The sequence below is a fragment of the Artibeus jamaicensis genome, unplaced genomic scaffold, assembly GCF_021234435.1.
Source record: "Artibeus jamaicensis isolate MK-2021 breed Jamaican fruit bat unplaced genomic scaffold, CSHL_Jam_final scaffold_2693, whole genome shotgun sequence".
NCBI lineage: Eukaryota > Metazoa > Chordata > Mammalia > Chiroptera > Phyllostomidae > Artibeus > Artibeus jamaicensis.
In genome coordinates this window covers 145,419-160,568 of record NW_026522033.1, presented here as the reverse complement: position 1 = coordinate 160,568, position 15,150 = coordinate 145,419, and the positions used below count along the sequence as shown (strand labels likewise).

The 15,150-nt window shown below is 49.3% G+C and overlaps 1 protein-coding gene across 1 annotated transcript; it reads left to right on the top strand.

The window, feature by feature from the left end:
- The first annotated feature begins 6,285 nt into the window (after window positions 1–6,285).
- Window positions 6,286–14,756, top strand: LOC128626094 (leukocyte immunoglobulin-like receptor subfamily A member 2). Its single transcript, XM_053656741.1, has 5 exons — window positions 6,286–6,319; window positions 6,734–7,018; window positions 7,706–7,987; window positions 8,283–8,582; window positions 14,175–14,756. The coding sequence occupies exons 1-5, from the start codon at window positions 6,286–6,288 to the stop codon at window positions 14,279–14,281; spliced, it is 1,008 nt and encodes a 335-aa protein (XP_053512716.1). The 3' UTR covers window positions 14,282–14,756.
- Window positions 14,757–15,150: the final 394 nt, after the last annotated feature.

The window sequence follows — 15,150 nt, the reverse complement described above, 5'->3', positions numbered from 1 at the left end:
TGACTCCGCAGATCAGGAAGAATCACAATGTCAGCCATCACCAAAGACCATAATAAAATCCCAATAACTTAACCCAACGTCAGGGAGAACTGCCATTTACCCAGCATGTAATTCAAAAGACGCTCCATGACTACAAGACAAAAACAGAAAGACATTTCAATAAAGTCAGGAAAACATTGCATGGACCAAACAGCAAATTCAACAAAGAGACAGAAATCATCAAATAAAACCCATCAATTTCATGCTGGGAAAAGTAACTCAATGAAATGCACAGTGGTACAGAGGGCATCAGCCAAAGAATAAATCAAAAAAAATAATACAAGAGACCAATATTCTTCTTGAACATACATGCAAAATATCTCAATGAACATTAGCATGACGAATTCATAAGCACATTAAACCTCTTGTACACCATGACCAAATGGGATTTAACACAGGGTCCTGATAGTAGTGAACAATACTTTAACATGTGAAAATCAATAAGGGTTTTCACCACAATAATAAAGTAAATGATATAAAACATATGCCTGTTTGAATAGATTTAGAGAAGACATTGGACAAAGTACACCATTTTTTTCATAAAAAAAACATTTCATAATAACCACTGTCAACACATTGGGGATGGAATGACCACCCCTCAGCACAATAAAGGTCACGTGTGGAAGCCCACAGCCAACATCAGACTCAACACTGAAAAGCTGAGAGTTTCTCTTCTGAGATCAGCAACAGGACAAGGAAGCCCACTCTCCCCACTCCTGTGAAACTCACACTAACTGTCCTAGGCAGAACCATGAGAAAAGGACAAGAAACACAGACCATGCAAACTGGAAAGAAAGAAATAAAACTGTGTGGGATGATACAATCTTTTATATAACCCCCCCCAAACACTCCACAAAAAATAGTAAAAACTTAAAAACAAATTCAGTAAATGGCAGGACACACAACAATCATTCAGGAATCAGTGCCATTTCTGTGTGTAAAATTTAACAAAATCAGGAAAAGAAATAAAGATTTATTCCCATTTACAATAACATCAAACACAACAGACGATGGCCAAGGAGGTGCAAGGTCTGGACACTGAAAACTCTAAGACTTTGGTAAAAGGATGGAAATATATCCTGCATTTACAGTTAGGAAGAATTCACTGAAATGTGTATACTGCCCAATTGAAAAATTCAGTGCAAGCCCTATCAAAATTTCAACTGCACTTATCACATAAATACAAAAGGTGATAATAGGGGGGGGGGGGGGGAAATTCACACAAAACCACTCAAGACCACCAATACCCAAAGCAATCTTGAGAAAGAAGAATAGAGCTAAAGGCATCACACTGCCTGGTATCAAATTATGCTACAAGTTGTAATAATTAAAACAATATGGTAATTGTGAGGAAAAAAGAGATACAGACAAATGGAACAGAATCAAAGCTACAGAAATAAACCCATAATTTCCACCCAATATGGAGCTGTAGGTAGACAAACTGTGCCTCCTCCCACAACCAAAACAATGACAACAACAAATTTAAAAAGAAAAAAAACAACCAGAACTGACAGGAAATCAAACTGTATAAAAGTCCAACAACCAAGGAGTTAAAGAACAAACATTCATCCAGACCTGTAGGAGGGGCGCAGATGAGCAGCCTGCTGGAGAGGACTCATGGCAAGGCAGCAGCTCATGGACTACAAGGTCCCACATTTGCGTGCAGATAAACTAGGAGGAAAAACTGGGGAGTGAGACAGACCAAGCAACCCAGGGTTCCAGTACTGGGAAATAAAGCCTCAAAGCCTCTGACTGAAAACACCTGTGGTGGTTGAGGTGGCAGTAAGAGAAACTCCAAACCTCACAGGGCAGTTTGTTGCAGAGACTAACAGGGTCCTGGAACATACACAAACCCACCACCCAGGAATCAGCAACAGCAGATTCCAATTTGATTGTGGGTAGCAGGGGGAGTGACTGAAAACTGGGAGAGAGCAGAGCAAGCAGCACTGCTCCCTCCCAGATCCTCCCCCACATACAGTGTCATAAGGCACACATGTGGGTTGCCCTGCCTATGAACACTTAAGCCTCCTCCCCTTGCTACCTCGAAGGCCTGTCAAGACAAATGAAATGGCCTAAATGAAAGAACAGATCAAAGCTCCAGAAAAAAACTCAGCTAAGTGATGAAGAGATAGCCAGCTTATCACATGCACAGTTCAAAACACTGGTCATCAGGATGCTCACAGAACTGGTGAAATATAGTCACAAATTAGAGGAAAAAAATGAAGGCTATGAAAAGTAAAATAAAAGAAAATGTACAAGGAACCAACATGACAGGAAGGAAACCAGGACTCAAATCAATGGTTTGGAGCAGAAAGAAGAAAGAAATATTTGACCAGAAAATAATGAAGAAACAAGAATTCAAAACAATGAGGAGAAGCTTAGGAACCTCCAGGACATCTTTAAATGTTCCAACATCTGAGTCATAGGGGTGCCAGAAGTAAAAAGAGCAAGAAATTGAAAACTTATTTCAACAAAGAATGAAGGAGAACTTCCCCAATCTGCCAAAGGAAATAGACTTTCAGGAACTCCAGGAAGCTCAGAGAGTCCCCAAAAAAAACCCACGAAGACATATCATACTTACCTTAGCCAAGATTAAAGAAAAGAAGAGAAACTTAAAAGCAGCAAGAGAAAAGGAGATAGTTACTTATAAAGGATCCCATTAGACTTTCAGCTGACTTCTCAAAAGAAACCTTGCAGGCAAGAAGGGGCTGGAAGGAAGTATTCCAAGTCATGAAAGGCAAGGACCTACATCCAAGATTGCTCTATCCAGCAAAGCTTGCATTTAGAATAGAAGAGGAGCTAAACTGCTTCCCAGATAAGGTCAAGTTAAAGGAGTTCATCATCACCCAGCCCTTGTTATATGATATGTTAAACGGACTAATCTAAGAGAGAGGAGATCAAAACTATGAACAGTAAAATGACAACAAACTCACAGCTATTAACAATCAAACCTTAAAGAAAATAACTAAGCAAGCAACTAGAACAGGGACAAAATCACAGAAATGGAGATCACATGGAGGATTATCAGGAGAGGAGTGGGAGGGGGAGAGAGGGAAAAAAGGTACAGAGAAGAAGTAGCATAGATAGTAGGCAGAAAATAGGGGAAGGTTAAGAACAGTATGGGAAATGTAGAAGCCAAAAAACTGATGGGCACGAACTAAAGGATGGGAATGCTGGTGGGAGGGGGTGTGCAGGGTGGAGGGAAATAAAGGGGGAAAAATGGGACAACTGTAATAGCACAATCAATAAAATATATTTTGAAAAAAGAAATAAACCCGTTCATTCACTAATATATGCTAGAGTGAAGAAATCAATGCACTCCTAAAATCTGCCATTGACTTCTGCTTTCACCACTTACATGTACTGTAATGTAGGTGGTGTTAGGTTTCCCACTTTACTGTTTGCATCTGCAGGTCACATCTGCTCTTTGCTCTTCAGGTTTCCTTTCACTGCTCTCTGTGTTTTGGGATAGGTTTTTAGTATTTCATTCTAATCTATCCACTGGAATTCTAACTATGAGTCTTCGTATGTTGCTTTTTCAGTGACAGTTGTAAGTATTATAATATACAACCTCATTTCACAGATTCCGCACAGAGGAGGTTATACTTCATCTCTGCAAGGTCAATGCAGAAGCCTCACAACTGTGCAGGTCCTTTTACACCCACTGCCTTGCGCTGCCATTGGAATCTGTGGTCCATCCACACACCTCACACACCACACCAGGTGATGTGCCCATTTCTGCTTTCAACAGCCACATATATATTTTTTAAACTTAAGAGAAGAAAATATGCTATTATATTTACAAAAATATTTGCTTGGATATGTTTGTTCTCCTTTAATTCTTGAATTTCCAAAATCCCTTTAGAATTATCTCCTTTCTGCTTGAAGAACTTCTCTCTTCTAATCAGGTCAGATGCTCAGGTTTCCTTTATTTCACTTTCATTCTGAAGAAAATTTCCAGAAAAATTCCAGGTGAACTTTTCTTGCCTCTCAGGCCTTTAAACTCTTCTGACCATCATGGTTTCTGATGGGAAATCTGCAATCACTCCAACCATGGTTCCTCCATGTGTGATGTGCCATTTCTGTCTGGGCGGATTCGATTTTCCTTGACTAGTTTGACGATGCTCATGATGTGTGTGGGCTTGGTTTTCAAAGATTCATAGCTGAGTTCCCTGGGCAGGTAATCTTATGGCTCTGAAGACGTGTATGACATGGTTGGCTATCTATTTCTTCCAACATGATGTTTCTTCACAGATATCATTCCCATTTCGCTCCCAGTTAAGGGATATAAACTGCTTCACAGATCCCTGGGTCTGTCTCTTTTCATTGAAAACCTGGCTGCCCTACACAGGGGCTCTTACCTGATGCTGCAGAGGGAGTTCCCAGTGTGAGAGCAAGAGCTCTGCTCAGGGGAGGAGGGGCCCTGAGGAGGCAGAACTGACCCAGAGGTTTGAAGGGGGCAGTGAAGGAAAGGCTGGTGCTGACTGATACAAACAGGAAGTCAGGGAAGGAAACGGTTTGGGGAAAGAAAATCCCCGGTCCCAGTAGGGTCATACTTTCTTCTGACAATCAGTGACCCTTCTCCACAGCACCTCCTCATGCCACACTCTCCTCAAGAGTGGTCCTACTGGTGACAGACCCACTGGCCCCTCCAGGCACCAAGAAGAAGGTAGAACAGCCTTCCTTTCTCACTCTCCCATTTCCAAGGTGGTCATCCACTCCACTCCATGATGCCCCACTGAGCCCCTCTGAACCATGTTCCTGATCCATCACAACACTCAAGATGCCTGGTCCTCACATCACCCTCCTTCCTGCACCTCCAATGCAGGCTTCATGTCTTCCTCCAGGTCACTCCTCTCTCCACCTCCTGAGGACTCTTCCTAGAAGGGACCTGGTCTGAGGCTGCCTGCTCTGCCCCCTCCACCAGCTCCCACCCTCTGAACAGATCCATGTTGCACCATCTGGCATTCAAGGTTGTCAGTGTTCAGGGTGGAGCTAAACCCACCAGCCACAGCAAACATGACTCACTCTCCACAACCAAATCAACCCTGTTAACCACACTCCCCTCCACCCCAAACCACACACTGAAACTGAGCTATTTCAAAATCCTGTGGTATCCCCTCCTGTTCCTTCAGCCACTCTGAACCGAGTCTGAGTGGTTCCCAAGATTGAGACAGAAACAAAAGCTGTCCTGTCTCATCCCACTCAACAGTCAGTGCAGTCAGCATTACAGGTTTGTGTGACTCACTTAAAATACTAATCAACACGCCATCCATGGGCCAGGTGAATGTTGGAGTTTTATGACTGATGGAGTTCATTATCAGCAGAGCCTGCTGGCATGACGTTTTCACGTGGGGGTAGCCTTTTTAAAACATAAACCTGTCCATCCCACTGACTTCAAATGCACTCCAGACATTTGCACAGTGCTCCAGATTCTGTTTGCTCAGAACACAGCCTTCATCTGACTGTGGCCACTCCTGAGAAATGGCCCAGCTCATTCTGGTCAAGGACCTTTCCCTGCCCATGGCCTCTGGACTGATTTCTGCTTATGCCTTGGGTCATCCCATCCCTGATAAGGACTCATTGTTGCCGGATGTCCCCCTGTTATTGAACCACGCTGCCTTGTTCTTTCCCCCAACATGGACAGTCTCATGAGACTGTAATTGATCCATCTGCCATCCACACATCTGTCTTCCTATCTTCATTCCTCTAAGCCCTGTGAGTCCAGGGACAGAGGCTGGCAGCTTCAGCAGTGACTCTCCAGGGCCTGGAACCATGAAAGCACAGGGTGACTGCTCAGTACATATTGCCTGAGGCCCTGGCCAGTGGGAAAGAGGAAGAAAAATGACACTTACAGGGTCTCAGAAGAGGGAAGTGACATACCAAAGGACACAAAGTTCAAGGTCAGAGTAATAATTGGAACAGAAATTGGGCTGCTCCTGAGTCCTGCCTGGTGTCCTCTACCCTCATGTTCTGGGACAGGGGTCACCTTCTGCATTTGGGTGTCACATGAGGTGGGTGCAGAGCCTGTGGGATCCGCTGAGGCTCAGATCTGAAATGTCCAGAGCTTGCTGTCTGTTCTGGCCTATCTTTCGGGGAGGGGCTGCTTCCCTCCCTGCCAGGCCACTGATGAGGAACCCAGGTCCTGTCACACAGAAGTCAGACCACGTGACACGCCATTTGTTACTCTGTGTTGCAGTGAATCTAGATGTTGTCTGCACACTGGTGACCGTGGCAGGAAGCACCATGACCTGGACCCTCAGTGTCCTTCTCTGTCTCGGTGAGCTTTGGGGGAACAATGAAGGATGGAATCCCATCATCTCTCAGGTGCTGGATACAAGAGACCCCAGGAATGAGCAGATTCAGTGGGGACAAAGCTTCTGGGAGGAGATGTCCCCAGGTCTGACCACAGCACTCACAAGCCCACACCAGGCCTGGAGCTTCTATGTGTGGATGAAGGATAATTTCACAGGAATTCTCTTCCAGGGCTGTGTTGGGGCCCATGGGACCAGGTCCAGGCAGGTGAGTAAACCTCCAAAACTCTTACTTCAGTACAATGATGCTTCTGGGATGCTGAGGACACAGAGTGGGTCCTGGCTGGCAGTGACCAGTGTGGGAGGGTCCTGGGAGTGACTGTTGGGGAGACTGAGGAGACAAGGACACCCCTGACACTATAGATCTGATTCCTTTCCAGGAGTTCCCCCCAAACCCTCCATCTGGGCTGACCCAGGCCCCATCGTCAGCAAGGGGAGCCCTGTGACCATCTGGTGTCAGGGTTCTCTGCAGGCAGATGGCTACATTCTGTATAAAGAGAAGAGTTCTGAGCCCTTGAACACAACGATCACACAGGCCTCCAGCAACAAGATCGGGTTCCTCATTCAGTCCATGAGCTCACAGCACACAGGGCTGTACCAGTGTGCATACAGCAGTGGGGGCAGGCTGTCTGAGAGGAGTGAGCCCCTGCTCCTGGTGCTGACAGGTAAGGGGGAACCTGGGTTTCCCTCCCACTACAGGTTCCTCCTCACAGAATGAAGTGGACAAAGTGAGGTTTTAGGAGGGCCTCACGCCTCACAGTCTACTCCTGGGAAAGGTGGGATTATGGTCCTTTTTAACTCAGATCCTCCTTCTCCCTCAGGAGTGTACAGCCCACCCTCCTTCTCAGCCCACCCAGGCCCTGTGGTGACCTCGGGAGGGAACGTGTCCCTCTTGTGCAGCTCACAGTCCACATGGGACACTGTCCACCTGCTGAAGGAGGGAGGGGCTGAGCTGCCCCAATGCAGGAAATCAGAACAGAGATTCTATGAGAGGAGGTGGCAGGCTGTCTTCCCTGTTGGCCCCATGAACTCCTCCCATGGGGGGACCTACAGATGCTATGGTTCCAACAGCTCTGACCCCAATGTGTGGTCACAGCCCAGTGTCCTTCTGCACATCGAGGTCACAGGAGAAGTGGCCAACACTTGGCTTCAGTTTTTTCCTGTGCTCCAAATAACTGATCTAAACTTCTTGTCTAGTAAAGCCCTAGGGGATGTGGGCATCACTGACGAGAGTTTTTGTGGACAGAACCACAGATAGGAGGTGTAGGAAAGGACAAATGAGAACTCTTCCTGCAGCCCTGGTGGGCAGTGCATCTGTGTGTCCTCTAGGTGACAATGACTCTTCTCCCCAGGTATGTATAGGGAGCCCTCCCTCTCAGCCCAGCCAAGTTTCCTTGTGCTGCCTGGGGACAGCCTGACCCTCCAGTGTGGCTCAGAACCCGGATCTGACAGATTCGCTCTGACCAAGGATGAGGGGCCCACACCCCACCAGCATCTCCATGGGCAGCACAGCCCTGACTTCCACCTGGGCCCTGTGAACCTCACCCACGGGGGCCGGTACAGGTGTTACAGTGGACACAACCTTTCCTATGTGTGGTCGGCCCCCAGTGCCCCCCTGGACATCCTGATTACAGGTGAGGAGACTTGCCCCATCACTAGTCTGTCTGCTCAGCGCTCTGGCCTGGGGTCACCATGGTGGTGACACAGTCCAGGTGAGGGTCCTGGAACAAATAGCTGAGGGGCTGAGGTCTGGCAGAGGGAGTGAGAAAGGAGGGAGTGAGGGTCATGAGAAAGAATATGCCCATCCAGAGGGACACAGAGGAGCTGACATGGGTCACAGTCAGAGTCCCTGGGAAAGAACATGGTCCTTCACCTCAGGGTCAAGGGCACAGGTGGAGGGATGACACATCACAGCCCTCCTCTCCCCAGGAATGTACAGGAAACCCTCCCTCTCAGTCCAGCCTGGGCCCTCGGTTGCCTGGGGAGCGAAAGTGACTCTACAGTGTCGATCTGAGGTCAGGGCTGACACCTTCCATCTGCACAGGGAGGGGTCCCTGGATCCTCCCCAGCGGCTTCATCTGCAAAACACGGCTGCCCACTCTCAGGCCAACTTCACCATCAGCCATGTGTCCTGGGGCCACCAGGGGATCTACAGGTGCTACAGCTCACACAGCTCCTCCCCCTTCCAGCTGTCACAGCCCAGTGACCCCCTGGAGCTCCTGGTCTCAGGTGAGGAACCCCCATCCCATGCCCACTGAGGGAACAGACTCTGTCCCAGGACAGCTCTGGGCTGGGACAGGAAGGAGGGGAAACATTGAGGTCAACAATAATGAAATCCCACCCCAGAAAGAGACAGAGAAGATGGGGAGTCCCCGACCCTCTCCATACCTCACCACACCTGAGGGTCCATTCAGTGCTGGTGTGTTCAGTTAAGACACTGAAGTGTGTGAAGGGACAACATTTAGGGGACATCTACTGGACTATAGGAGACATGAGGAGGCAGGCACACCAACAGCCTCCCCTGTTCTTGTGTCATGCAGCAGCTGGGGTCTGCAGTCCTGCCTCCACAGGGACAAACTTCATGTCTGTTGGGTAGCAGAGTCCCCTTAGCCCAGAGGAGACACAGACTCCACCAGACTTTTACTGTTTCTCACTTTAGCCTTCAACACTTCAAATAGTTCCAGAAGGCCTTGTTTCCTAAAGTCCTGGGGATAAAGGTGGAGACATAAAGAAGGGGCTTCTTGTCTCAAGCAGGAGGAAGGTCACTGGGTCCCATGTGATCGGTGGGGAGGAAATCCATGAAGGGGAAGATGCCCAGGTCAGGTGGGGAGAAAAGAGCAGGAGCAGCACCTGCCTCTGTCTGTGTTGCTGACTCTAGGCCCCTGAGTTGTTCTGGTCCCTGTGGAAAAAATCCCACATAGGAGAGAGAGGCAGGGAGGCCTCTCCTTTGTGGATTAGAATGAAGGGGGCCCTCAGACAGTCTAAATCAAAGTAGACTTGACTCAGGTTCCTTGAAATGAACCCCAGTGACAAAATCACCTGTATCTGGAACTCAGTTTTTCCATCTATCAGAGCAGAATTTAATTCAGGATTTGAAAAAGCTCAGTCAGTTTAGAAATTTGATGCCAGAGAATCCCTGTGGGAGGAAGAACATGAGTCCACTCTGAGCTCGTCCTGTCTCCATGGGGAACCACTGTCATTACACGGTGTGGGAGGATGGCTGGGTTTCTACTCTGTTTCCATGACACCAGCTGGTCAGCTGTGTCAGGTCATCCTCTGAAACACCTCCCACCTGAACCCCTGTCAGTGCCCCCTCCCCCTCCCAGAGTTCCCTGTATGTCCTGTGCTTTCATTTGTCACATTATGGGATCCTATCTGTGATCTGTAGAGATCTGTATTTTCATGCAGCTGTGCATCTAAAGATTTTTTCATTTATCTTTTTGCTACTTTCTTACCAATATTCCTATTACTTTACAAGCTGAATGAACATTTAGAGGTTATGTTAAATTTGGCAATTCTCAAAACCAAAACCACCTGTGCTGTACACAGTCTATTATTTATGTTTTTGAAAAAAAGACTGATAGGAAGTAGAAAGGAATGTGACATGGAAATTATGTTCCCGAGTCAGAGACACAAGGAGGCAGCTGAGGTGAAGCAATGAAAACATACCTCCAGCCATCACTCCTTCATGTCCTGACATTCAGGACAAATTGAAGTCCCCTGTGGGCATCTTGTCTTTCCAAAGCAATGCAAGTCCATACCCCAGAGGTGTCACCTCAAGAAATTGAGTTGGGTACCATTAGTTTGAGAGACCCATTGAAGATTAGAAAAGAGACAACCTGAGCCATCCTATACCTTTTCTCTCATGTCCTATCAGTTGAAGGTTAACCTCACAGGAACTTTCTTCCAGGGCTGCGTTGGGGTCCGTGGGACCAGGTCCAAACAGGTGAGTCTTCCACCAGACCTCCTCCTTCAGCACAATGATGCCCCTGGGTAGCTGGGAGACACACAGTGGGTTTGGGCTGATGGCGACTAGTGTAGGAGGGATCTTAGAGTGACAACTGGGGAAACTGAGGAAATAAGGCTCCCCTGACCCTACAGATCTGATTCCTTTCTAGGAGTTTTCCCCAAACCCTCCATCTGGGCTGACCCAGGCCCCATCATCAGCAAGGGGAGCCCTGTGACCATCTGGTGTCAGGGGTCTCTGCAGGCGGATGGCTACATTCTGTATAAAGAGAGGAGTTCTGAGCCCTTGGACACAAGCATCCCACAGGCCTCCAGCAACAAGACCGGGTTCCTCATTCAGTCCATGAACTCACAGATGACAGGGCTTTACCAGTGTGCATACAGCACTGGGGAAAGGCTGTCTGAGAGGAGTGAGCCCCTGCTCCTGGTGCTGACAGGTAAGGGGGAACCTGGGTCTGCTCCCCACTGAGGGCTCCTCCTCAGAGGATGAAGGGGACAGACTGTGTTTTTAGGGGGCCCTAACCCCTCATAGTCTACTCCTGTGGGAGGTGGGGTGACAGTTCCCTTTAACTCAGATCCTCCTTCTCCCTCAGGAGAACACAGTGGACCCTCTCTCTCAGCCCACCCAGGCCCTGTGGTGACCTCAGGAGGGACTGTGTCCCTCTTGTGCAGCTCACAGTCCACATGGGACACTTTCCACCTGCTGAAAGAGGGAGGGGCTGAGCTGCTTCAACACAAGAAATCAGAACAAAGATCCTATGAGAGGAGGTGCCAGGCCGACTTCCCTGTGGGTCCCGTGAGCTCCTCCCATGGGGGGACCTACAGATGCTATGGCTCCTCCAGCTCCAACCCCACTGTGTGGTCACAGCCCAGTGCCCCTCTGCACCTCGAGGTCACAGGTGAGGTGACCCACACTTGGCTGCAATTCTTTCCTGGGCCCCAAATAACTGATTTAAATCTTGTACCTAGTAAAGCCCTGGGGGTTGTGGGGTCAGTGACTCGGGTTTACTGGGGGCAGAACCACAGGCAAGACACTTAGGGAGGGACATGTGAGAGCTCTCCCTGCAGCCCCAGTGGGTGGTGGGTGTTTGTGTCCCCTGGGTGACAATGACCTTCTCCCCAGGTGTGTACAGGGAGCCCTTCCTCTCAGCCCAGCCTGGCCCCCTGCTTCTGCCTGGAGACAGCCTGACCCTCCAGTGTCACTCTGAGCCCGGGTTTGACAGATTCGCTCTGATCAAGAATGAGGGGCCCACACACCTCCAGCATTTCCATAAGCAGCAGAGCCCGAACTTCTCCCTTGGCCCTGTGAACCTCACCCATGGGGGCCAGTACAGGTGCTACAGTGGACACAACCTCTCCTATGCCTGGTCAGCCCCCAGCGCTCCCCTGGACATCCTGATTGCAGGTGAGGAAGCCCTGCCCCATCACTAGTCATGACTGTCTGCTCAGGGCTGTGCCCTGGGGTCACCATGGTGGTGACGCGGTCTAGGTGAGGGTCCTGGAGCACAGAGCTGAGGGGGCTGAGGTCTGGCAGGAGAGAGAAGGAGTGAGGGGCATGAGAAATAATATGCCCATTCAGAGGGACACAGAGGAGCTGACCGTGGTCACAGTCAGTGTCCTTGGTAAAAGACATGGTCCCTCGGCTCAGGGACAAGGGTATGTAGGGGTGACCCTCTGCACATCACAGCCCTCCTCTCCCCAGGAAAGGACAGCAAACCCTCCCTCTCAGTCCAGCCGGGGTCCTCAGTGCCCTGGGGAGTGAATGTGACCCTGCAGTGTGGATCTGAGGTCAGGGCTGACACCTTCCACCTGCACAGGGAGGGGTCCCTGGATCCTCCCCAGCAGCTTCATCTGCAGGACACAGCTGCCCCCTCTCAGGCCACCTTCACCATCGGCCCTGTGGCCTGGGGCGCACAGGTGCTACAGCTCACACAGCTCCTCCCCCTTCCAGCTGTCACAGCCCAGCGACCCCCTGGAGCTCCTGGTCTCAGGTGAGGTACTGTCACCCTATGTCCACTGAGGGAGCAGATTCTGTCCCAGGACAGCTCTGGGCTGGGATGAGAAGGAGGGTGAAATAGTCAGGTTGGCATAGAGGGAATCACACCCCATAAATGATGGAGAAGATGGGGAGTCCCCACCCTCTCCATGCCTCAGCCCACCTGAGGTTCTATCCAGGGCTGGTGTGTGGACAGAGGACACTGAAGTGTGTGAAGGGCCAACATTTGGGGGACATCTACTGGACTATAGGAGACATGAGGAGGCAGGCACACCCACAGCCTCCCCTGTTCCTGTGTCATGCAGCAGCTGGGGTCTGCAGACCCTCCTCCACACGGACAAACTTCATGTCTGTTGGGTAGCAGAGTCCCCTTGGCCCAGAGAAGACACACACTCAACCATTATACATTTCAATACTTCAAATAGTTCCAGAAGGCCTTGTTTCCCAAAGTCCTGGGGATAAAGTTGGAGATGTAAGGAAGGGACCTGTTGTCTCAAGGAGCAGGGTGGTCATTGGGTCCCATGTGATCAGTGGGGAGGAAATACATGAAGAGGAAGATGCCCAGCTCAGGTGGGGTGAAAACAGAAGGAGCCACAACTGCCTCTGTCTGTGTTGCTGATTCAGGGCCCCTGAGCTGTTCTGGTTCTTGTAAAATCACGCCCACGTGGGAGACACAGTCAAGGAGGCTCCCATTATGGGTCAGGGTGAGTCATAACCAGAGATAGGAGTCAGAGATCCTCTGACAGTCTGAACTGATATGGAGCTGGCTCAGCCCCATTGATATGCGTCCCAGTGACAACATCCTACTTGTATCTGGGACTCCCTTCTCCCATCTATCACAGCACAATCCATTCCCAGATTTGAAAAAGTTCAGTCAGTTTAGAACTTTGATGCCAGTGAATCCCTGTGGGAGAAAGAACATGAGCCCACTCTGAGCTTGTACAGTCTCCATGAGAGACCACAGTCATTACCTGGGTGTGGGAGGACAGCAGGGTTTCTGCTCCATTTCCATGACACCAGGTGGTCAGCTGGGGCAGGTCATCCTCCAAAACACCTCCCACCAGAACTCCCACCAGTGCCCCCTCCCCCTTCCAGAGTTCCCTGCACTGCCTGTGACTTCATTTGTCACATCATCAGCGTCTGTCTGTGATCTACAGAGATCTGTATTTTCATGCAGCTATGCATCTAAAGATTTTCTCTTTTATTTTTTTGCCACTTTCTTACCAATCTTCCTGGGAGATTACAAGCTCAATGAACACTTAGAGATTACGTTAACTTTGGTAAATCTCAATGCCAAAAATATCTATGTTGTACATATTCCATCATCTATCTCTTTAAAAAGAATAATTGAGAAAGAAGAAAGGATTGTGATGTGGAAATTATGTTCCCGAGTCAGAGACACAAGGAGACAGCTGAGGTGAAGTAGTGAAAAGGTAGATCCAGCTGTCACTCCTTCATGTCCTGACATTCAGGACAAATTGAAGTACCCTGTGTGCATCTTGACTTTGCAAAGCAATGCAAGTCCAGGCCACAGAAATGCTCCCCTGGGGGAGTTGGGTTGGGAAACATTAGTTTGAGAGACACATTGAAGATGAGAGAAGAGATGACTGAAGCCATTCTACTTTTCTCCTCTTATATCTTGTTGGTTTTCTTTTCCTCTGGAGCTGCTGATCCTCTGGGATGATGGGAAACAAGTCAGATTCCAAGAGTAGAGGGGAGGAGAAATTCTCAATTATGGGGCTGTGCTCAGAGCATCAAAACTGGTCCATGAGATGCAGGTGCCCTGGTGGACATGCAGGGGGACTGGGGTGATCTGAGTCTGTCCTGACCTCTGTGACCTCTTCACTCACAATTCCTAGCTCATCAACCCCAAGACTACACAGTGGGGAACCTCATCCGCTTGGGTGTGTCTGGCTTCATCCTCATGGTCCTCGGGGTGCTGCTGTGTGAAGCTTGGCACAGTTGAAGAAGACCCCACGATGCAGCCAGGAGTTGAACACAGGGAACAGCAAACCCACCAGTCAGTGAGGCAGAGCCTGGAGAAGAGTCTGATGACCCCAGGAAGCTCTGGAGGAAACTGTGGGCGCCCCTGGGAAAGAGTCTGCTGAGAATGTGGAGGGTGTGGGCGTGGTTCCCCTGCAGGGAGAGGCGGGGCTGGGGCTGCAGAGGCTTCCCCACAGCTAGACTGTGGGCGTCTCCCCTCACTGCACTGCTGACCTTCCTTGGCTGCGCCTCTGTTCTCACCCCCGTGACCTGGGGCTCAGCCCACATCACAGGTTCAGATCCACCCCTGGGCTCACCCTCCATCTCTGGTCCACTTTCATGCAGGACATTTTCTTTCTTTTATTGTCCACATTTGCTGATTCTGTATGTCTCTGGGTCAGGCAATAAATCTTTCTTAAACAACTGGTTAAAAGAATAAAAACCAGGAATTCTTTGGACTGGTGGACATGAACAACACACTGGTGGTCACCAGGGGAAGGGGTCAGAGTGAGACAGAGGAGGGTGAAGAGAGTGAAATCTATGGTGAGGAGAGATTTGATTTTGGAAGAACTCAGTGCCATATACTGATGATGTATCATAGAACCGTGTGCTTGAAACCTCTGTAATATTCTTAAGATTTTATTATTTATTTCCTAGAGAGGGGAAGGGAGGGAGAAAAGCATCAATGTGCCACATGAACACGGATTTCTCCCCCTGACTCACCCCCAGCCTGGTACCTGGCCTGAAACCCAGCCGTGTGCCCTGACCAAGAATAGAACAGGGGACCCTTTGGTTTGCAGGCCAGTGTTCAACCCACTGACCCACACCAGTCAGCGCTGACACCTGTGTAAT